The following is a 24570-nucleotide window of genomic DNA, read 5'->3' as shown; positions in this document are numbered from 1 at the left end:
AATGACTAGCAGTCACTGCTCTCTACAGGGATATGATCAGAAAGTGAGCGAGCGACGGTATGTGTTCGCTCACTTCCCGATCAAAAGAGCCGACCTGTGACAGTTTAATTGTCACACATCGGCTCTAATTATGACGTTGTGTGTAAATCACTCACCTCATCGTTCTCCTTTAAGGGCTCTTCTTAATTGTAATGAAAAAGTATGGAGGTTGCCATACATGTCATCTTTATGTGAAAATGCCAATTTGGAGGTTGCAATAAATGTCTTCTCCAATAAATAGATTACCATGTCATGGCTATCCAATGAGTTCACTACTTTCTAAATCACTGACTAGTAATGAGTATGCAGATCAGGAATTTTGTCTGGTCTGCATGTTCATTCTGTGCCTGAAGGTGTCTATTAACATTTCTAATCTTGTTTCCCCTAACATAAACATACACTTTTGAGCAATCCAAGTGCACATGTTTATGTTAGACTTTATAAGTGTCTGAGCTTACAGTTTTATCTCTGGAGCATTTCTTACATGAAGCAAAGTGAAAACAATCAGCCAACATCATCACCAGTTTGTCCTGGGGAGGCTCTAACAGATTAGTAACTTATTTAGCATCAAGTTCCATCTTCACAATGGTGCAAATCCCCAACCAATGGGAGGCTGTATCTGAGTTGCCGAGTGAAGCCTAATTTAAGCTTCTCACCCCTGTTAGAATCTAACTGTACAATTTTCTTCAGAATTACCAATAGCTTTAACATGCAAAGGCCTGATTAGATACAAACTGATTGGATAGTTTAAATAGGTCCTCATATAACATAGACGGTTATTCACTATTGAGCCTAAGGATCCAGCCGTAGCTTCGGCTGATCCTTAGGCTCGCTTCGGCCGCCTGATGGTGAAATCAAAGCTTACTTGAAAAAAATCCTATTCATCCAGTAAGTGTTGCCCTCTATCTGCCTATCACTTTCAACAACTTCCTGGATTCCCAGTGTACTTTGCATCTCATTCCCTGCTGCTTTATGTGATGCAATCTCATTTTCGCACTACATATCCCATCATGCATTGCTTTCAGCCAGCAATGATAATGGTACATTGTTTAGACAAGGAGTTGTTGTTCAGAAGGCAGGCTCTTTGAGCAGTGACACAAGGAAGTGCATATTTACAGGGCTAAGTGAAACTGTGTCAGTGCATTCAGGAAGTACATCCTATGGGCATCTTTAAAAAGTGAGTTTACAAACCTCTACATTGATATGGTTATTAGGAGCGGGATGGGAATTATGGAAATTCAGTATAGAAATCCAGATTTATTTTTAGGGTTTTTTGCCCACAGATACCCTTTAAAGGGAGAGTGCGTCATGATAGCTACTTATGAGGGTATAAAGAAGAGGCACAGAAGTCAGAGGGTGAACACAGTACTCGGAATGCAAACTTAAAGCTCAACTTCAGCCAAAATGTTTTTCTATGTTGGAGTGGGGAAGGGTTAGAATGTCTATAAGGTTTTATTGTTGTCTGTGTTTACATTCAGAATATTTATTCTAACCTCATGTTCTCTCTGACATCTGTCACCTGGACTGGAAATGAGGTTAACAGAAGGTGGTCGTGACAGTGCAAACAAAAGTCATCACAATATGTTCGAGTGGACAGTGCACCAACTATAGGAAGAGGAAGCATATATTGTATTGTTATTAGGATGTATGTACAGTAAACTCCACATTATCCGGCATTCAAGCATCCAGAACTCTCAAGCAACCATAAAAAAAATCGAGGACATAATATGTCCTCAATTGTTTTTGCCAGGGGTAACTCTCCTGGTAACTCTCAAGCAACCTGAAACTACAGTTATCCAGCATCTACCAATCCCCATGGGTGCCAGATAACTGGGAGTTTACTGTATTATTGTGAACAAAAAAGTTTATGCAAATATGATACACTTAAATTTGAGTTGGAAATATATTAAAGGGAACCCTTCTTTAGAGACACCTGAAAGCTGTCGTTGCTTACTTATTCTAACCTTAATCTTATTCATTCTGCAATTGCTAGATGCCTGACTGTCCTGCTGATTCAATAGCTATGGTGTTTATATATACAGTATTATTTCAATCTATGACTTACCATATTTCATATAATATGTAAATGCATTATAATCTTGTTATTAAAATAAACATAAAATGTCTTTGAACATAATAAATAAAACAATGGAAGCCTGATTATATTTACATTTTTTTTATTGTATTTGATGTAAAGTCTTTGTTGTAACATTAGCTAATTTAGTTGTACCTTTTAAAGTCCCAGAAAACACATCTAGGAGATTACCCCATTAACAGAATGTGGTATGGAGACACTAGAGACGAAGGTGGTATGGGCAAAGAAGAAAAAGTGGTCAGAAGTGGTGTGGATAGAATGGGATAAAGAATGCATGGCAGTGAGGCGTTAAAGTGGTATGAGATGGATGTGGGTCACTGAGTGGTACAAAGCAGACAAACATAGGTTACATTATGACAGAAAGGTTAAAGTGGTACACAGACCTTCAGCACAATGTATAAAGTGCTCTTGAAAGTGCTCTTGAAAGCAGATAGTATGCTAGGAAATTAGTATGTTTTCTGATATCCTTTTCAAATAGCCCTGGGGGCTACAGACAAGTGGTCACCACAGTTTAGAGGGGGTAGGTAGTCAATAAAGGAGAACTATGAGGTGAGTGATTTTCACTCAACCTCATAGTTCGAGCCGACGTGTGACAATGAAACTGTCACAGGTCGGCTTAATAGATCGGGAAGTGAGCGAACACATACCGTCGCTCGCTCACTTCTCGATCCTGTCCCTGCTCAGAGCCGTGAGTGACAGTCACGGCTCCCTGCAGGGATTCCCCCCTTCCCGCTCCTCCAGCGCTGACTGGAGAACTGGACAGGGGGCTGGTACAACTGGCTCTGCCTCTAGATAGGCAGAGCCAGCTGTCAATCACGCAGCTGGGTGGATCTCGACAGTAATGTCGGGATCCGTCCCGGCTGCGGCTGTCTCAGTATACCGCAAGCTGTAGCTCACGGTATACTGAGCTTTGGGTCACGGGAGGACGCTAGTTTGTGTCCTCTCGTGACCCTTAGGAGAACTATGGGGGAAAACACTTACCCCATAGTTCTCCTTTAACTAATAATGTATGTTGATAATAAAATGATTTTGTTATTAGTATTATAATTATTATTTTTATAAGTGATGGTTTCTTTAATGCGCCACATGGCCGTATTAGAAATATCAGAACTCTATATATTATAAGATACTACAAGTGTATCAATGTCAAACTCATTCCCTATGATTTGCAGATCTCCAAATGTGTGCATTCCCTGTACCAACATTCAAATAAAAGTGTTTTTAAGCTTTTCAATAATGCGTTTATGCTTTTCATGTATTTTATAGTGTGAGAACACACTAGTCCCTGGTCCTTGCAATTATTGTTAGTTGCTCAAGCTAAGGGGGGTGGGGATGATAAAAAGAGTGAGAGTACAGCAGATGCCTTTTTGTCACAGACAAAAGACCCACTGCCATCATCTCCACTTTTCTGAACTTTCATCCAACTTGGATCAAAGCTCTACTTTACATATGAAAGCATTTTAGTATTATGCAACTCAAATTAGCCAATCGCCACCCTGCTAGTATTCAAGTCTACACAACTAAACTCAAACATCTGCCTAATTGTTTGCTCCTATAGTCTCCTCTTTTGCTTTCTTACCAAGAGGTTGAAAGCCATTTAACTTCTGTAATTAGAATTAGGGAAACAAGCTGAACCTCATGAAAACAGCTTAAGAGAAAGTGAAACTTTTCAAAACGCATAACCTCTTCTCCATATTCCCCCCCCCCCTGGAAGTCATGCTGGGAGCGTAATAGTTAGCCATGTCTGATGTCTCCTACCTGAGCTGAACGTCTGTGGGCTCCATGCCAAGGCTGAACTCCATGGACAATAGATATGAAAGTCAATAATCTGACTTTGTCATGCTAATTTCTTTGAGGAAAAAAAGAGCCTTCTGACCAAGCTATAGCTTACACGTTCCTTGACTTAGGTCTTCGGGTACTATTGAAGCTGACAGCTGGGCATGCCCTTCAAGTACAGAGGCCACCTAAAAGAGCCTTCATTTAACATTCTTCAAAGCTAGCAGTTATGAAGGCCTGTCACGGTTAAGGAATGCCTTTGTACGGAATCATTTCATGGTGGAAAAGGCAATGAAAACAAAGCTGATCTAGTATAAGCTAAACCATATTTCAGAAACAGAAAACATATTAATAGTTAATTATTTTTAACCACAAGGGGCAATCTGCATTTGGAAACCAGCTTCCTGCAACTTACGGGACTGATTATAAATCTTAAGATAGATGCATAGCTATTTTTGTTTTTATGGGGCCAGATTATAAAAAAAAAAGATTTATAATAGGTTGTCATTGGTTAGACTGTTGCTCTTAACTATACTTATGCTTAGTCCTTAATTCCATTGGCTAAAATGCATAATAGCATTAAAAATTAAGCCTACACTTAAAAAACACAAACAAAGCATATTATATTACTGTTTTTATTTGATTTAAAAACATGAATAGGTGCAGCCACATATGACCTCTGTATTTTTACAGACTAACAATTGCTTCAAGTAAATTCTGTGCAGTGTGCAGTAAACGATGATGAATTCTATGCCCTGTCCTTGTCAATATAGAAAACTTTTCTTTTTCTTTTGGATAGAGTAGGGAAAGGTTACAGGGTCTAATTTGCTCAGTAGTTTGCTCATCCTTTTAAAAGCAGAAGAACTTACCTGCTGAAACCTCCCTCTATTGTAGAGGTCTGTGCACCAATACTATTCGATACCGATGGTGTGTCATATTGCATGTTCCCGAACTGGCCACTATGGTCCCTTTTACTGAACCCTATTCACTGCAGCACATATAATTGACAAAGGGACTGGCAGGAAGAACCATAGCGACCAGCAGGGAACACGCATTTCACACACCCAGAAGTGTGTGATAGTATTGGCACACAGAGCTCAGCAACAGAGCACATTTTCAGTAGACTGCCCAGCGAACAATAAAGTGACACTAAACTCAGGAGTCAAATCATACCTGGGGGGCGGAACCTGCAGGATATTTAAAAAAAAAAAACGACAAAGACGGAAAAAATTTGAAAAAAAATAGACCGAAAAATTACATGAAAAAATCATACCGCCAGGGAGGTTAATAGTTAGGATATCTGAATGCATTTTTAAGTTTTAACTCCTTTGTGTAATGGCAGAATTTAAATTTGAAGTGTTCCGTAACCCAAGAACAAAAATTGAATACATTGCACCTATCCGGTTCTTAAAAGCGGTGGTTGCAGTTACTTTTCTTTGTTCAGGTTAAGTACATTTTCTGTAAGCACACCATCCTGCCAAAAATCTAGTGTGTTCATACTGAACTGAAGTCTTAAAGTCTTAAACATTGGTATCACTTCTCCCCAGTCCTCTTTAAACTATACAACACAGACAGAGAGAACTGATCCTCCATATATACAATACAGTAAGTTAGCATTATACTAGTTGTGTTTCTGGAAGAATTACCAGTTAAAAATGTAGTACAAAAAAGCTGAAAAGAAAGGAAACGTGTGCAGCCACACATCTAAGAAATGGTAGGCTGCAATTTATTTTTAAATTTTTGTTTTTGGGTGTAGTATAGTGTGTTATCAAAGGGAATAGCAACAATATATAGGGAAGGAAAAGGGGAACTTCACTGGCCTGGATTTTCACACTGGACATGCAAAGGTAGTGGCACTGTGCACAAAGTTTAGATGTTCATGGAAAATGCCTCCATCATCTACCAATGAAAATTAGATATTTCTGAATTGAGAGCTTCTATAAAAATGATTATTCGCTTTTTGTTTTCCATGGTCAATCGGCTTGCTCACTCCCCAAACCTCGTTTGTTTAAAGTGAAAGCCCATCCATGCTGATATAACAGTACTCCTATAATCAAGAAATAGAACTTTCTAGGCATAAAGGTTCTCCGTTTTTCATTTTCAAACAATGAATCCCTCAGAAAATGTTTATGACACAACATTGTTAAAGGAACCCTGTACTCAAAGGCTGCAAATACTGACCTCCTTCTGCAAATACTGGTAGCCTGGTTGTGTCTAGCTTTAATACATTTGAGCTACTGACCTGGTACAAGCACCCCGATTATAAAGGCAGAGGAAAGACAGAATTTCTAATCTGCGTACATCATACAGGTCCGCAAGCATAGCAGAATGTTATCAGAACGTTCCATATTTTCTCTGCACTGGTTTCATTTAATTGTTTGTTGAATGAGGACATCATAATCTGTGGACCTCTACAGGAAGTTAGCACTGGATTCTCAATGCAGAATCAGACCAAAGTTTCCAACAGTTGGGTTAGAAAGGTATTTTTTTTTTTTAAATAAAGATCAACAGGAAATACCTATGGAATAGGCAGCAGTATAGGTAAATGTAATGGGCTAGTTACACTTGCCTCTGTCTGTCCTTAATACATCTCTCCAAAAATGGAATTATTGATGAAATTAGTGACTGCATTGAAAATCTATGGCCACTATTTACACCGTAATGAAATCCCTGTCAGGTCAGTCACTATCGAAACGTAACCCCAAAAACTCAGTTATTCTGAGCACACTTTCAATTCACCACACCTATTGCTCCCCCCTTCCCAGGGAATTTCAGGGTCATGGGGTTTTTAGGCAAATCATATGCAGTTCTTTTAGTGTAAACCATGGCCATTTTGCCATGCCCCTTTTGCTCTTTCTAGATGCCACCTGACATGCTAACTTTCCATTAGCTGTTATGTCAGCCCTGGTTGTCATTGAAGCTTCACAGTGCCATTAAGGATGCAAAATGATCCAAGGTTACATTGTAAAGTTTTGACAATTGTATAATGACTGTGCCACTGGTATGTGACAGAACTGGACAACAATTTTGTGCATGGCGGTAAGCCCTGGAATAAATAGCTGCACCGGCCGACAGCAGACAGCTGCTTTAAAAACTAAAGTCAAAAATGATAAATGCCTCTAGGAAATTGTTTGGTCCTTTTTTCCTGGAGTCTAATGTCATCACATATCAAACAAGGAAAAAATTAAGTGTAACCTCGGAGGCGCACATTACCAACAAGCACATGCAAGTTCAGGAGGACATTCCTCGGGAGCAGTGAACATGAAGAATTATTGCTCCCAACCTTTGAAAGCAGCAATAATGCATAAACAGTGCACGCAAAGAAAAGATGAACAGGGCTATAACCATCCTGTGTAGGACATGAGGGGCCATTCATCACGCTGTCATACTTATCCTTTGCAAATCACTTGTTATGGTATATATGATTACCAAGCAGTAACAGACTATTTGTACACTGATTAATTAGCTGCATAGAATAACACTACTACAGACAGTGATGATGATCTTATTATTATAGTTCAGCATCCAATTAAAAATACAAGAGTGAGGAAATGTGCTAAGCAAGAAACATTCTAGTACAGATCTCACTAGATTGTCTAGAACCTTGGTTCTCAACTGGTGGGTCGTGACCCAAAGGTGGGTCGCGGCCCCTTGTTCAATGGGTCTCTGCAATGCTTCCATTTTTGTAGGTGACAGGTTCCTTAGCCTCCCCCTAGCGCAGCACTGTCAGTTCTCGCGCCAAGAAGCAATTCAAAATATGCTGGCCATCGCTGAGTGTCAGCTTAAGGTGGGATAGGAAGGGACTATGGCCTCAAGGGAGCTCCATCCATGTGGGCATTGCTTACAGCTCCCTCGTGTGCCCTGTAGAGGTGCCTGGACTAGAGTGACATCACATTCTGGCTCTCAGCACCTTTACAGGGCACGCAAGGAAGCTGTACAAGCAATGCATATATGGATGGAGCTCCGTCACAGCACAGCATCCCACACTGGACCCCATGCTGAGGATTCACTCCAGTTCTCGTAAGGTAGGGAAACTGAGTGGACCTTAAAAAAAAATGTAAAAAGTAAAACATGTTTTTGAGTGTGTATGTGTGTGTTAGAATGTGTGTGTGGCTGTGTGTGTATGTCAGTGTTTTAGGGGGCCCCTTCACACTAGTACAGTGCGTTAATCACACAGTCCCATGCGATTAACGCACTGTATCATGCAATTGCACCTACCGTGCATTCTGGTGTGGGAAGTGTGTTACGTTGCCATTCATTTGAATGGTACCCCAAACTCAGCGGAACACACAGTACCTTAATGCCGTGCTTTACATTGCAGTGTGACTTGGGTCGCGACTTAATGACCAAGAAAAAATGTGGGTCCTGAGGTTACACAGGTTGAGAACCACTGGTCTAGAACATAACTTGAGCCTCAATGTCATCAGCCAACGCTGAACACACTGTGAGGGAAATTTATCAAAACTTGAGCAGTCACAAACTAGAGCAGCTGTGCACAGTAACCAATCAGCTTCTCTCTTTCATTTTCAAATCTGAAATGAACAAACTGAAGAGAGAAGCTGCCACAGGCAACTGCTCTAGATTTTCTCTGCTCCAGTTTTAGTCAATTCCCCTCACTGTGTTTGTGCTATCTACTTTATGGATTTTTGTTACGACAGAAATGCAGTACTCAAATGCATGTGATTGCCAAGATTAACCTTAAAGTGAACCTGTGGCAAAACTATAGACAGTAAGTATTCACATATTCTTAACAAGCAGTAGTATTATCTTTTAAAAAAACGATCTCTAAGGATACCCATGTACTGTGCGACCTTTGGCTGAATCTTGAGGAAATTTGCACACTGTGTCCTGCTGTTGGCACCCTTGCAGCCGGTATCCCTCAATCATCTAATTGAAGGAGCCGGATGGAAAATATGTGTACGATCAGAGCCGGCAGCCAATGAGCTGCCGACCCAGTTTGTGTATTGTGACAGGGGCTGGTGGCCCCTGTCACAATACAATGCAAACAGCAGGATTCGTCGATCGACACACTCGCAGTGTTGATGGAGGAATCTGCTCTATTTGTTTTGTTTAGCCTGCGGGTTGAACGAGAAAAATAAAGCAGTGTATGGCCAGCCTAACTGACCTCTGTAGCTTCGGGTACTATGGAGTAATTCATCCTTACATTTTACAAGTGAAATAATGACGTTTTCGAGGGACTCGAAACTTAAAAAAATAAAGATATGATATATTATAGGGAACACATAGAAATGGTAACTATGCTTAAGTCGTACTCTGATAAATGCATCTTTTGTTTTAAATATATTTGAGTGCACTGGAATGTTAGGGTGCCTTGGCACTCCTGTGCCTTTGGGCTCCATTCACACCTGCGCGTTTGGAATTCAGCGTGTTTTTTCGCAGGGTCGTACCCGTGGACACAAACGTGCAATTTTTAATGGACACACGTGTTTGCAGCTACAACCAAAGTAAAAATGCACTGAAACCGCCAAGAATATCAGTCATGTACTTCTTGCCACGCTCTGCGTTTTTGTACGCGCGTGCGAACATGCAGGTGTGAACGAGCCCCATAAGAATGTATTGCTTTTTGTGTTTTGGCCCCAAAAAAGCTTTAGACTCATATTTGTATATTTGCAGTGCGATCTGCTATATCTGAATACTAATCTATGGAGATTTGTTGTAAAAATTGGAGGTGTCACTACTGCCCTGCTCAGAGTTCTCCTTGCCGGTGGCACTGACATAAGGAAGCAAAGGCCTGCATCTAACATAATGGCCACCTCCACACAGAGGCAGTGCAGAACAAGGTATGATAAGTCAGTAATGGGGAAAGGTCAGCATTCTGTTCTCCCCACTACCTGTTTACATTAGAGATTAGAACCCTGGAAGGCTGGCATGTTACTGCTGGCAGAAGGACCAGAATAGCTACTAAATGAAAATAAAAGTGAAAGTGATTTTTAATGTAAACTGTAAGGATGAATTGCTCCACAGTGCCTTCAGCTACAGAGGTCAGTGAGGGCTTGGTTTAAAACTCATGTACACTTTGGGAACTGTTCTGCTGAATGAGAGCAGAATGTAATGGATATCACTTTTGTGACATCTGTGTCAATTCAGTTTTTTCATCCATCTAGTGTTTAACTGACCCATATAAGGTCTAGGGGCAGGTGGATGTAAATGAACATGTGTCCATGTGCATCCTTTTACTTCCCATCCATCATGTTTAGTTCCGGAAAAACGGAAAAGGGCCCAAGCCTTTTCCATTTTTTTGGACACAGATGGACTTGGAGGTAATCAGATGTAAATAAGTGCAGGCCCATTAACATCTGCCTGCCCATAGACTTAAAGTGAGCTTTCAATCAGATGTGACTGAAAAAACTGAAAGGTAAGTCTAATTGGAACGGCCGTGTGAAAGTGGGCTTTTAAAGGAATCAGAAAAAAATTAAGCAACGCATCTGTAAGTTTAGGTTTTTGATGGAAACAGACATTCTATAAGCAAGTGCTAGACTGAGTACTAGTTTGGAAGCCAATATGCAAAACCTATTCACTAAGAAATATTTACTAAGAAGTACATGTTTACATGCTCAAGCAAACCTGCGAACCCACAATCATGCGCAGAGGAAGAGCATTTTGAAAAAAAATAATAATTTGCACACAACAGAACAATAATGAAGTGAATGCAGCTTCACAGAACTGAGTGATACAATGTACTATTTGCTTAAAGTGTGTGTTCAGCCCAAACTTTTTTGTTTAGTTTTTAGATAGAGTAGGTCAGGGTTGGGATCCCTATATTGGGTTTATTGCGGTTTATTAATTTTTTTTTGTAAATTCTTTATTTAAGGATTTTCAAGTATACACAAAGGAATCAAATAAATGTGACTATTTTAAAAGAGTCAATGCCCCAGCACAGCCCCCACAGCAAGTCATAGCCTTCTCCTCTCCTGGGAATGTCTAACTCTGTGTGGGCAGCACATGCGTCCTCCTGTCACCTCATTACATACCTTTTCATGCAACAGCCGAGGGAAATGTGAAGGGAAATACTCTAGAATGTCACTTAAGTGACAGTTCTGAGTCTGCTGGGGCTGTGGACATCACATCAAAGATGGCGGCATCCAGCAGCAGTCTCAGAGCTTTGGATGCTTACACAAGGAAGGCTTTTACAGGTAAATAACATGCATAAAATATGTAAAATGTACATATAATCTTATGGGAAGAATATTGCTAAAACAAATGTCTGTCTCTTTAAACAGAACTCTAGGCAGAATTATTCCTAACCCTTGCAGTGTGGCTACCCTGCACTGCAAATGTTAAGTGCTCGTTTGTGTTTTGGTTCTAAAAAAACAGTTATACTCACCCGATCCTCCCAGCTGGCTTGCACTTAGACCGATCCCTGGAGCGTCTTTCACTCTCTCTTCACTGCAGTAGTCTAAGGATCCTTGAGTTATCATGTTCTGTACAGTCTATAGGACATAAGGATGCGAGGGACAGAGATAGGCTCCAGGGACTGAGACAGCCTGCTGGCTCCACGGTTTGGGTGAGTAACTTTTTTTTCTAGCACCTAGACACAAGCAAGCACTTAACCACTGCAGTGCAGGGGTAGCCCCATTGCAAGGGGTTCAATTCTGCCCGGAGTTCTGCTTTAAGCATTACATTGACATATTTGTAATCACTTGTTTTTTTTCCCCCTTAAATTTAGTTATGTACAAAGTGCATCCGCTGCCTTTCAAAAAGGAGAACCGAGCTAAACCAAGTTTTATCTTATTAACAGCAGCTCATTATCCTCTTGCTTTCTATGTAGATAAGATTAGATAAACAGTCATTTACATGCTGTTTCTTTACACTAGATACCACCATTATGCATTAAAAAGATCTATCAACAATTCAAAAGTAATCATTAGTTTATCATTGTCTAATTCACTTAAGGTTGACTAAATGTAGTTGTAGACACAAACTATCTCTCACCAGATACAGGTGATTTAAGGTGTATATATAGACCTTAGAGGTGTTCAGACGGCCATGATCAGACTGCCCTTTGGCACCACAGTAGTATCAGTAGTATGGCACTTTCACAAAGGCAAACACTCAGCTTGGCTACCTCTGGTGCCTGCTTCTCAAACAACAGCAAACCCACAAAATCTTCTATCCTATCCAAGTATTTCTCCTGAGAACAGTCTTGCCAAAATCCACCTTACCTTTCTTGTAAAAAGTTAAAAATTGGTTACCTGGCCCAAAGGATTTCCTACAAGGTGGCAGAATAGACAGGAGATAACCTCTGCAGCAATGCTCAGTATATTATAAAAATGTTTTGAAAATATTATCACCCTTCTAGCCTAAAGAGACTGTAAGTTTGGCCTTGATTTAGTGAGAGTATGAAAGTGTATCTAAACCCCCCTCAAAAATAGATTTTTGTAGTACAGCTTAACTCTTTTTACTTGTCAGATAGATATAACAAAATGCTTTCAATTATACAGTATACAGTATGTCCAAAAAAGAAGAAATAAGATAATTTAAATCTAACCCCAAGAGCAGAAATGTCATAAACTGCAGCTTACCAGCGCTTTATATGTGGTGGCTGCCTTCCCATTCTTTTCCAGACTTTTTATTTTATTTTCACCGGATGATCATGCTAGTTACACACTTTGTGTCCTAGGGTGACAACGCTCACTTACTATACTGTATCTACTGTATCACTTCCCAGCATTGATGGATGAATCACCAGCTGTTTCCTTGTCAGAATGCACAATTATTGGCTGCAAGCACCATTCGTGTATTTTTCAACCAGCTCCTTCGATCTTCTGATCGAATGATGCCGCCCGGAAAGGTGCTGACAGTGGCACCCACTGTGGGAATTTTGGCCAGTTCATGAAGAACTAGCTGAAATTTGCAGAGTGTATGGCCAGCTTAAGACAGGGCCCCCCTCCTTTTCCCATATCATAGGGTGAAGGTGTTCTATAGTCCCCAGAGATAACCAGGAACAATATAACTGATCAGAATGCAGCACAGGAAGTTATTAGCTCACAAGATTTCTAGAAAGATCCACAGGTAATTTTGACACTTATCAAACAGATATAACAAAACAAAATGCTTTCAATTGTATATTTAACATGCCAAAAAGGAGCAAAACTGAAAAGTTAACTGTAAGGGTTTACATAAACTTTATGGAAACATTGTAATAAAGAGTTCATTAATCTTGATGTTGATTTCAGTCATTTTCACCTTACACTTTCATACTATTTATGGTTAGGTTATGGTCACTAAATGTTTAAAGAATAGTTATTTGCAAGACCATGTACCACAAAGATTCATAATGAAACTAACTCAATCAAAGTCCATCCGAGTACACTGACTGAAGCTTTCGTCATAGAATTCAGTGAGACTAAAATCTCTAGATAATGAGATAAACAGTACCCGTGTTTGATTGCACCTGTTGGGTGTCAGGTCATTGGACTTATATAGAAAATGTCACCAGCACACCTATAACTTGTGTCAACAATCCATCTTCTTTATTGATGCAAACTGTCAAATACGGTCATTGGACTTACCTACATGGCAGCATATTGCCTCCTAAGCACCATCAGCTCATTGCCTTTATAAACAAGAGGTCAGGTGGCACGTCAAAGGGGCAGCAAACAGCTTCTCTTACTTCATTATATATATTCATATATATACAGTATTTATGTTTTTTTACAGGTTAGAAAACACTTACAGTAGCATGTACAGTATATAGCCAGCCTTACAGGTTTCTGCAAAGCGTTTTGCTGATGTATACATGTTACTTCAATTTTGGAAACTGTAAAATACTCTTTTCCACAGTATGCGACTATCAATCATCGAGCTTCCACCCAAGGTTTTTGTTATTCTTCCCACAGATGTCCACACCTATCTCTTTCAATAAAGGGCTCCGTAGGTTCCTTACTGAGTCAAATATTTTCACAGCTGTGGCCTTTCACAAGAACCCTTCTGCTTTTTTTCGCTCACTGATAATGTACAAGGGTAGAAGGTGACAATCTGTGATTACTGACCGTTCCTTTGTAGATAAAATGATCAACACTCATGGATATTTAATCTTCTGGGCAAACTGACACACTTTGGTGTCTATTCACAAAGCTGCCGAGGGCAGCCGAGTGAATGACCGATCAGAAGTGAAGTGAGCCGAACACCGTTCGGCTATTCACTTCAGGCTGGTACGGCTGATTTCAGCCGTATATCGGCTGAAATCAGCCGTACATCGGCTTGCTTCGTGTGGCTTCGGATCAGCCGAACATGCTCAGCATGTTCGGCTGACCCGAAGTGCAGAAGCATATTACAGCTCTAGATCCTTGGTTCTCAACTGGTTGGTCGCGACCCGGTCTTCAGTGGTTTGCCGCATGCCTTCCACTTTTCTAGGTGAGAGGCTCCCCAGCCTTCCCCTAGCACAGCACTCTCCGTTCTTACACTGAGCAGCCATTCAAAATATGCTGCCCGGCTCTGAGTGTTGACTTGAGGTGGGGTGGGCTGGAGGTATAGCCGTGAGAGAGCTCCATCCATACGTGCATTGCTTATAGCTCCCTCGCATTTCCTGTAGAGGTGCCTGGACTGGAGTGACGTCACATTCTGGCTCCTGGCACTTCTACAGGGCGCCCATGGGAGCTGCACAAGCAATGCACATATGCCGTGCGTTCCATTGCAGTGCAACTTGGGTCGCGACTTAATGATTGAGGACAAATGTGGGTCCTGAGGTTACACAGGTTGAGAACCACTGCTCTAGATGTTACAATGACTAGTGAATTACTGAACATAGGAAAGGGTACTGACACACAAAACTCTGGGCTACCACTTCAGTGACAAAATAAATATCTTTCACTTAAGCTGAAATGGTCTGACCAAATTCCATTGATTCTCCAATAAGTATATTAAAGACAAAATAAAAATCTTGGTAGTTTTATCACTGGTCAACATCTGATCATCTTCTGATCTGTATGGCCGGTGCATCTATGTGTAAACATAGAATATTGAGCCGCTGAACCTATATTCTTAAATAAAAAACAAAAAAGCTATAACAAGTCAATAAAGCTAATATGCAGTACATGGACTAGTAGTGGACTTTACTGAATAAAACCTATAAGGTTCTACTTTGGTACCCTTAAAAAAACTATTTCTTTGCAAAAAAGAATTATTTGAATTAGCCTGGATAAAGGAAGAAGAAGGTCCACTTAAACTGGCCACATATGTGGCAACTTAAAAGAGAAATCTAGCGGGAGGGGTTGGGCTCCCGGACGTGGCTCTCTACTATCGTGCGGTGCACCTTACTAGAGTCGTGGACTGGTGCTGCCACTCCACCCACAAGCAGTGGGTACGCATGGAATTGGGGGTGACCCCCACCCCATTATCAGGACTCCCATGGCTCTCGGGTCCCCTACCGGCACCCTGCTCCCAGCACCCCACGGTGGGAGCGACCCTCAGGATTGGAAGGGCGCTGTTCCGTACATCTCCAATCTCTCCATTCCCGTCCCCCCTCACCCCAGTGATAGGGGATCCGGACTTTCCAGCAGGCTTGGAAAACCGACGTTTGCGCAGTCTAATCGGCATCAACAAGTTCAGAAAAGAGAAATCAAACTGGCGATTCCATTTTGTGTTACAAATGCAAAGTATTTAAAGACATAAAATGGGGGTTTCAGTTGAGATTCAATGAAACCTGGCAGAAATATCTGATCACTGAAACCTGGTCCGAACCTGAGCTCCTCCAAATACAGAAGCTACATGGGCCTCTCTGCCCACAGCTGATTGGGCAGTATGGAAGCAGATTCCTTCTCTGTTTGTGAAGAGCTCCTTCCCTGTTTGGTTCAGTTCAAACTTAAAGTGACATTAAAGTATCATTTTTTTTCCCTCCCCCCAATGTTAGTGTAAGCATTACCTTAAATGATGTCTCTTAATCCGATCATCTTCTTCCTTACTGTCATTTTCAGCTGTCCCTCCGGCGCTGCTGCGGGTCCCCGATCCAGCGCTGACTCCTCTGAGCATGCTGGCACTTCCTGTCCCACGGTGTCTGCATGTGGGTGGACGCTATCCATAGACTTACCTTGTGTCTCTCCTCGTCTCCCGGCCGAAAATCTGAACTGTGCATGCGCCCGCCCCAAGTTTATTTGCGACACCCGAGACTTTTCAGATCATCGGACGGGGGCGCACAGGGAAGACACATATAAGTTTTAACCTCTTTTAAAGTGTTTTTAAAAAACGTTTTGGCATATATCTACTGCTTGCTGGAAGTAGATATATGCAAAAACAACGGAGGGTTTAATAACCCTTTAATCTCATCTCTACTGATCACTTATGAAGACATTGTTGTATTATTCTATGTTTTTGATTTGCTCTTTTAGTAAAGTGTATTGAAGCTGGGGATATATTGCTAAAACTTCAAATTCACAAGTGTTCGTATTATTATTATTTGCAACTATTACCAATTAATGTGAATACAATTGAATAACAATTGCTATGTGTATTGCCAACTTTTGAGACAGGTTCTCTAATTGCTAGTATCATCCAGGCCTAAACACAAGCTAAGGCAACATGGGTAATTAAATGACTTTGCTACAGACAGATTTACCTGCTTGTTGACAGTTACCTCATGTGCATTCCATTGATTTCAGTGTGATACTAATAAGATGACAGCCAACAAGTGGTCCAGTCTTCACTTCTATGCGCAATTTATATTAAATGATGATGACATTATAAGGTTGATTTACTAACAGCAAACTGGCTGTTCAGTTTGCACAAAACATTTTCACTTTGCAAAGGAACTTTCCCTTAGCTTAGTAAATGTGGTGAAAATCCACTTTGCAAAGAATACCCAACCATTTGCAAGGGAAATAAAAATAACAGTGTTTTGCTTGCACATGATTAGATTATGGAAATCAATAGCGCTTCACCTCATTCACTAAGCAATGGGAAAATTTCCTTAGCAAAGTGAACAGCCTCTTTGCCTTTACCGAATTAACCCCTATATATCTTCTTTCAGACAGACTGGGCAAGATCATTAATTGTGTGGCGCCATCACATTCCCCCCAACTGATTGTTCTTAGATAAAATAAGAGGCAAACTATGCTTACTGCTCTTTCACAAGAGGCATGTTTTATTATTAGTTAGTAACTTTGCAAATTATTATTTATCTAGATTAGGGCTGATGCACACAGGTGCAAATGCAGGCGCATTGGCATACAGGCCAAAATACCCCTGTACTTGTGGTGCCCGGGAGCATCAGCTCCATAGGAACGCATGGACAAAAAACGCTGTATGTGGGTGTGCACATGTTCATTTGGGAACTTATGCTTTAGTGAAGAGTTTGATCATAAGTAAACTTTCACTAACAATAATCTAGTCATGTTCTGAAAATGTCTAGATGTTTTCATGCTGGGGTTGTGGTGTTGGATTGTGAAATCTAAGATGCACTAGTAAGTGTCCTGCCAACAGTTTATCCAAAAACACAATACACAGACAAGCACATATAGCTCATATTTTAGTGTGTGTATTACTGACTATAGTTTCTTTTTCATGACAAATGTGAAAACATTAATGGGTAAATCACAAATGCTGTGATCAAGTACAAGGAGACATCTTGACAAGTGATGTGTGGAGCCCATCAACACAGACGATCTTGAATATAAAGTTGCCAAATGCTGTGATAAAGTACAAGGAGAAAACAGATTTCTTGACAAGTGATGTGCAGAGCCCATTAGAATGGACGATGTTGAATATAATGTTGCCAAATGCTGTGATAAAATACAAGGAGACACAGATTTCTTGACAAGTGATGTGTGAAGCCCGTTAGAATGGACAATGTTGACTATGATTGCCATTCTCAACTGTTCCTACTGTGCATGTGTCAAAGTAAATATGCAACCTGACTGTATTTGCAATTACAATTATGTAAGGAGTACGTTCATGTATATGCCATCATACTTAGGTAATTGTGATTCTTTTACATGGAGTTAGTACATGGCATGGCATGGCATGTATAGTTAAGTATGTGCAAAACACAATCATGAAATTTGGTTGCATAGCAAAGTTAGCACTGACACATTAAAAGGTCCCATGAAAGCCAGGCTTGGATAGTGACATGCCTGTATAAAGACACAAATCTGCCAGGCCCTCAGGTTGAATCTTTAAGTAGGCATGGACATACTTGATCTTAACAACACACTGGGTATGACTTTTATTAGATACTATTCATGTGGTATTTTATTGCTACAGATTTAGGGGTCTATTCACTCAGCTGCCGTAGGTTTTTCAGCGCGGCTCAGCCGAGCGAGGCATATGCGTTCGGCTCGACTGAGCCACTCGGCCAAGTTCAGGAGCTGTACAGGCTATAGTGAATAGCCCGTATAGCCGACCAACTACTACTGAACAGAAGGGGTCCTGGGGCCGAAGGATCGGCCGAAGCTACGGCTAGATCTTTCAGGCTGCTTCGTGAATAGACCCCTTAGTGTCGTTCAAACTCCAAATAGGCAAGCATAATTATACCACATGTATTAATGCAATAACATGCACCTAGCACTAGATATATTTTTGTCATTATAAGTGCATGAATGTTAAGTAACTAAAACTTAACTGGTAATTATTACCTCTCAAAGTGATCACAGTACTCCTACTGACAACACCTTCACCTGGTCTGCTTTGTGTCTTATATTGGAAATCGTTATTAGAAATGGGAAGTATGAGATCCTCTAAATTCAAGTAGAACATAACGCAGGACAGCTTAATTCATGTCTAATTACAGCCAACTCTTTTCTATAACATAATATATCAATTACACTGTATTATACTTTCCCTTCAAATTATAGCAAATAAAAGGAATTGGGGTACAGTAGCCATTTTTGTAGTGTAGATTAGAAAATGCAAACTAACTTCTGATGGTTGCTATGGGCCACTGCATTTTGGTTGTTCTTCTCTGGTCTTTATGAATTAGTTTGACTGCAAGTTTTCTGTATACTGCCTGTGCATCTATTGTCTTACCTGGGAGAGGTTTAATCCATTAAGTGGATGGCATTGTTCTTCTACTTGCTCTACTGCTCCAGTCCTCTTTTTCAAACGTTCAGCTTCCTGGGCAAGATATAAATCCAGCACTGGGACTCCTCTAGACTTAATATCAACCTCCGTCAAAGAATTCACCATCAGCATGACCCATACAGGTCTCTTTCTTTCCCAGTTTCCTGCTATTGCATTAAATAAGTAGTCTGCATAAAGCCCTTTGCCTCTTTGATCTGGAGTCATCCATGAAGGCATCATGAGTTTCACGTATTCCAAATGGCGCTTTAGTCTGCGGTAAATGTCCCTTGGAAGAACGCTTTGTAGATTTTCACCCTGAGGCAGCATTTGGCAACTGGTCAGAGCAGAAATTGTATAAGGGTCTGTCAAATCCAACTCGAAATACACAATATTACTCTGCTGGAAAGCTTTCTTAGAGTTTTCTGGGATAAAATCCCACACCCTTGTGTATGGGACATGAATGGTGCCAAAAAAGTATGAAGGAGGGTCTCGTTTGATGGTCCAAAGGAAGGAATTTAATTGGCTTTGCTGAAGAAAGAAAGAAAAAGAAAAAATGTGGAGCTTAAAAAGACAGTTTGTAAATGTATTCACATTATTACCAACAGAATGAAAGAAAAGACATTTTTGTTGACGTAACATGACAATATAACATTTTTTTAAATCAAGTTTAATGTTGTATCACAATTATGAATGTAAAAAATTAAACCTCCATGGTTAGCATGTGCATATTTTAAGAGGCTGACAAATCCTTATGCTTATTTTAAATCAATAGGCTGCATCTAAAAAGTTCTGCTTTAAGTTTTTTAATTATTTCCAAAATAAAATAATAACCCTCGCAATCCGGTATTATACTTCAGGTTTCAAGGAAGGTTTCAATCAGCTTCAAGTAATAAGGCCATGAAGCGTTTGCATAATATCTTCATCTAAGCATAATAACTGTATATGCAGTGGGCGGTTTTCAATTTTTACATGTTTTAAACTGATAAAAGTGAAGTTAATATGCATGCTTGTTCTGTAACTTAAATAGGTGCGTAAATAAATAGTGTATCTGTGTACGTTTTTGTTTCATAATTCACAGCTGTCATGTTTTTATATAGAGTACACACTGCTCATACAGCCCAGGCAATACATTTACAATTATACTCTGCTAACATGAATGGATTAAATTATCTATATGTAGCCCTGTACCAGGGATCATTTAACCCATTCATGTTAGCAGAGGATAATTGTAAATGTATTGTTGCAGGCACTCTATATGTACAAGTACTATATACGATATATAGCATGCCCTGCAACAATAGATTTACAATTATCCTCTGCTAATATGAATGGGTTAAATGATCCATAGTACATGATATGTAGCCCTGTACTACGGATCATTTGACCCATTCATGTTAGCAGTGCAGAATTGTATAGCTATATGTACTGTACATATTACAGCACAAATGTCCCGTACATTGCAGCATTACAATTATCCCCTGCTAACATGAATGGGTTAAATGATCCGTAGTACAAGTACATGTTCTGTACTATTATGTACTATGGATCATGATTTAACCTGTGCATGTTAGCAGGGGAGAATTGTAATTCTATTACTGCAGTGTACAGGACATATGTACTGCGGATCATGATTTAACCTATTCATGTTTGCAGGGCAGAATTGTGAGCGCCTCCCACAAGCTGAGCACCGAGATGCGATGAAGCGATCCTGCCCAGCGCCGACTACAAGAGGCACCGCGTGAGGCAACAGGGATCGGCGTGAAACTGTAAGTGAGGGAAGCTGGGACCGGGCTGGCTGTAAATCTATTGCTATAGTGTACTGGACGTGTGTAATGTATATGTAGTACATATATACAGCACACACCTCCACCACACTCCAGCAATAGAGTTACAATTCTCCGCTGCTAACATGAATAGGTTAAATGATGATCCATAGTACAGAACATGTAGTTGTACTATGGATCATTTAAAGTCACCTGTCCCTTTAAGAAAAAGTATCGGTAATTGGTATGGGCAAGTACATGAGGGGAAGTACTTGTACTTGTGCCTGAAAAAGTGGCATCGGGACATCCCTAGTTTTAATACATTTTCTTCTACTTGCAACTAGGGGGTTATATGATTATTTTGTTTGAGAGCCATGTGGGGGCTGCCATTTAAGACCTCTTTCTGAAAATGCTAGGTGCCTGGCTGTGCCTGACTTCAGTCACAGTCCAGAAACAAAAGCATGCTGTAAATGAGTGGTGGAACTACTTATGTCTATTCTTGTTCCTAGTCAGAGACTTGGCCAGCTTTAAAGTCAACCATTAGAATGACAGCCAGGAAACTAGCAGTCTCAAATGAGTATTAAGTAAAAACAGTCTCCATTAAGATCTTATAACCTCTGCAAGGAGTTTGCATATTCTCCCTGTGCTTGCATCGTTTTCCTCCAGGTACTCTGGTTTCCTATCACACTCCAAAGACATGCTTGAAGGTAAAATTGGCTCCTGTCTATATTGGCCCTGTATGTATGCATGTGATATAGTGACCATAGATTGTAAGCTCCTTTAGGGCAGGGACTGATGTGAATGTACACTATGTAAAAAGCGCTGCTAAAATTGTCGGCACTATATAAATACCTGAAATAAATAAAAAATAGCCATGTCCCTTTAAGGAATCTGTCAAATAAAATTTCTTGCTTGACCACTCCTCGTATGTCAACATTACAAATGCACACAAATCTTTGGTTCTTGGCATCAAGTTTTTCTGCATATGTGCAGACATGCCACAAGTCTCTTAGGTCTTGGTCACCTGGCAGAGCTTTTTGCAGTGTCTGTGCATGCCTCGGAATCCCACACATGCGATAAAACACAACAAAGTCTCTGCCAGGTCCCAAAGAACTGGCAGACACACCACAAATCTATGCCATGTCCGAGACCTGTGGTGTGTCTGTGCATTTGCAGCATTCAAATAGCTTGATACTTCATCCCACTGCCAGTAGCGGGTGGCAATCTTCATAATCCTTGTCTAGGTGAAGAATCTGGAAGTGGAGGAATGCAGAGAGGAATAAAAGGTATCTACTATGATAAAAAAAGAGTCTGAAAATGTGTAAGGAGGGAGGATGAAGCAGATGAGAGCAAGTGCTTTCTATGGATAAAGGTCTGCTTCAAAGTAAAGGTTAGGTATCAGGGCTTTGGGAGTTAACCATTATTTGATATGTATAAAAGTATACATGTTAAACCAAGCACTAAAATCTCATATAATTTAGAATATGCTATTGCAGTGTAAATAATTACTTTCAATCTTTGTAATTAAGCAGCTTTCTTAAAAATAATACTAGGTAATCCTGTTCCTCCTAATAGTGTTCTTGCATTGTCATGGTATCCTATGCTCTGCCAATGGAGCCTATGTAGGCTCTGCCAATGGAGCCTACAGGCGGCTATGCCAACTCACATTGCACAGGCATAATCCAGGAGCAAATCTGGAGCAGCTGTGCATAGCAACCGATCAGCTTCTCTCTTCAGTTTGTTCAATTAAGAATTGAAAGTGAAAGACAGAAGCTGATTGGTTGTCATGCACAGCTTCTCCAGATTTTGTATGCTCCAGTTTGGATCAATTCCTTTCACAGTGCCTTAGTAAACTAAACGATAGATAAACAATGTGGTGTGGTCAACACAAAAGAACACTGGGAGAAGTCACAGAACAGGCCCCTAACCATCGCACCTTAGACAAAAAGCAGATCCACAAGAGAAGACTAGCTGGTCTACAAGTGACGGGCCAAATTCCAACCCTTAGAAGTCAGTGAGAGAGATTCCATGATAAGAATGAGATTGCCTGGCCAGGCAACCAATCTCACAAAGGAGGTATCCAAACAATGTTAGACTCATCACGGAGTAATATCCTAAAAGCATAGCTAAGTGAACCCTGAGACGGGTTCTCAGAAAACTCCGACCCTGAGTCAGCTTGATTGAAAAAGGGAGGTCGAGTGCCCAAGAGCTACCCTACAAGGGTAGGCAGGGATGCACCCTAGACTGCAAGAAAAGAACAGAATAACACATGAATGAGCAAACACCATCCAAATTAACACCTGGAGGTGTGTCTGGGGTTTGACAGAGGAACTCTGTGGGACCTGCCTAACCTTGAGCACAGAACATGAATCTAAGAATCTCCTGACCCATCCTAATCCAGTGAAGTATCAATAGCCTTGCAATAAGGGACAGGAACCTTAGGCACACTGCTAAGAACGTTCACCTGATTAAGGGCAAAACTGAGAAAGGGATCTAGAGAAACATCTTTAAGGGACTATGGATAAACTACATACAGACGACCCATCTACAGGCGATCAGGTCCCATGAAGACCTCCAGACATACTCTTTTCCCAACAGAGATGTACCTTCAGCAGCGGCCCAGCATGTTTCGCCTGCTGACAATCTAGGAGGGTGCAGAGCCCTTGTCACAGCAAACACCAGTTAATGACAAGAGCTCACCCGAAGCGTGGTGTATAAGCACCAGACGGTTTTAACCAGAGCTCCTGATGGTGGAGATTGGTTGCTGTTACCAGATCGCCGACCTCAAGATCACCCTGAGAGGGGGCCTAGGAGGCTATGCTGTGGAGACAGAAAACCAAGTAAAGACTAGAGAATGGTCAGGTCCAGGCAGAGGTTGGCAATAGGCAAGGCAGCGGAATGGTCAGGTTCAAGTGGATGTCATAGGCAGGTGATGAGCAAGACAGCAGTCAGGTCAATCTGAGTCAGCAATGAAACAGGCAATCAGTAGTGTACTATAGCTCTTTAGCACATAGTAGGGTAGCTGGCAAGAAGACCCAGCACCAGCCACTTTCAAGGCTGACGCTTAAATACACCTTGGATCCGAGAACACCCAGCATTGTGCTCAGGGAGCTCTGGAATTTCTGGCAGGATTTCTGCGAGACTTCTAGCTAAAATGATTAAGTGGAGTAGTGTTTGTTTTTCTGTCTGTGCCCCGACAGCAATGTTTAACTTACCTCCTGTACAGGCAGCACTAGTAACTGGGACAGGAAGTAAGGATATATATCCTCACAGGCAGGGGTGTAACTAGAAATCACAGGGCCCCATCGCAAAATTTTGTATGGGGCCCCATGTTTGCTAGTTATGCCACTTGACGAGCCCACCTGATATACCGAACAGCCCACCTGAGAGTGACCCTGCAAAGCCCCCCATAGACTCTCTATACTGGGCTCTGCACGGTCTCAGATAGGATGCACACCTCTTACCTGCCTGTCAGCACTGTCCGCCTCCGTGGTCGACGAGCCCTGCCTACTCTTCCGTCCCCAGGCCCCGCCTCCTCTTCTATCGATGGGCCCCGCCTCCTCTTACATCACTGCCCCACCTGCTCTTAGGCCGCTGGCCAGTGATATAAGAGGAGGCGGGGGTGCTCTTAGGCGGGCCCCGCCTCCCCCTTCTCTTAGGCCGCTGGCCAGTGATATAAGAGGAGGGGGGGTTGCTCTTAGGAGGGCCCCGCCTCCTCCTTCACTGGCCTCTTCTGCCGTAGCTGATGGCTGTCACTGACACAGCTCCGCAGCGGCTGTGAGGGGAAACGCCGCTGCTGAGCTGTGTCAGTGACAGCCAGCACCCTTACATGCCACAGCGACCCAGGCCACCCACACAGGATCAGAAGGATGCCCTGGCCGGGCC

The 24570-nt window shown here is 41.3% G+C and overlaps 1 protein-coding gene across 1 annotated transcript in view; it reads right to left on the bottom strand.

The window, feature by feature from the left end:
- The window catches only part of TRABD2A (TraB domain containing 2A), a 71205-nt gene that overhangs the window by 23709 nt on the left and 22926 nt on the right, over positions 1-24570 (bottom strand). The window contains exon 2 of the mRNA XM_018563368.1: positions 18890-19450. Coding sequence (XP_018418870.1) covers positions 18890-19450 — 561 coding nt within the window. The remainder of the gene's footprint in view (positions 1-18889; positions 19451-24570) is intronic.

Source organism: Nanorana parkeri, unplaced genomic scaffold (assembly GCF_000935625.1).
Source record: "Nanorana parkeri isolate BGI_ZX_2015 unplaced genomic scaffold, ASM93562v1 scaffold659, whole genome shotgun sequence".
NCBI lineage: Eukaryota > Metazoa > Chordata > Amphibia > Anura > Dicroglossidae > Nanorana > Nanorana parkeri.
This window is presented reverse-complemented; position numbering and strand designations above follow the sequence as displayed.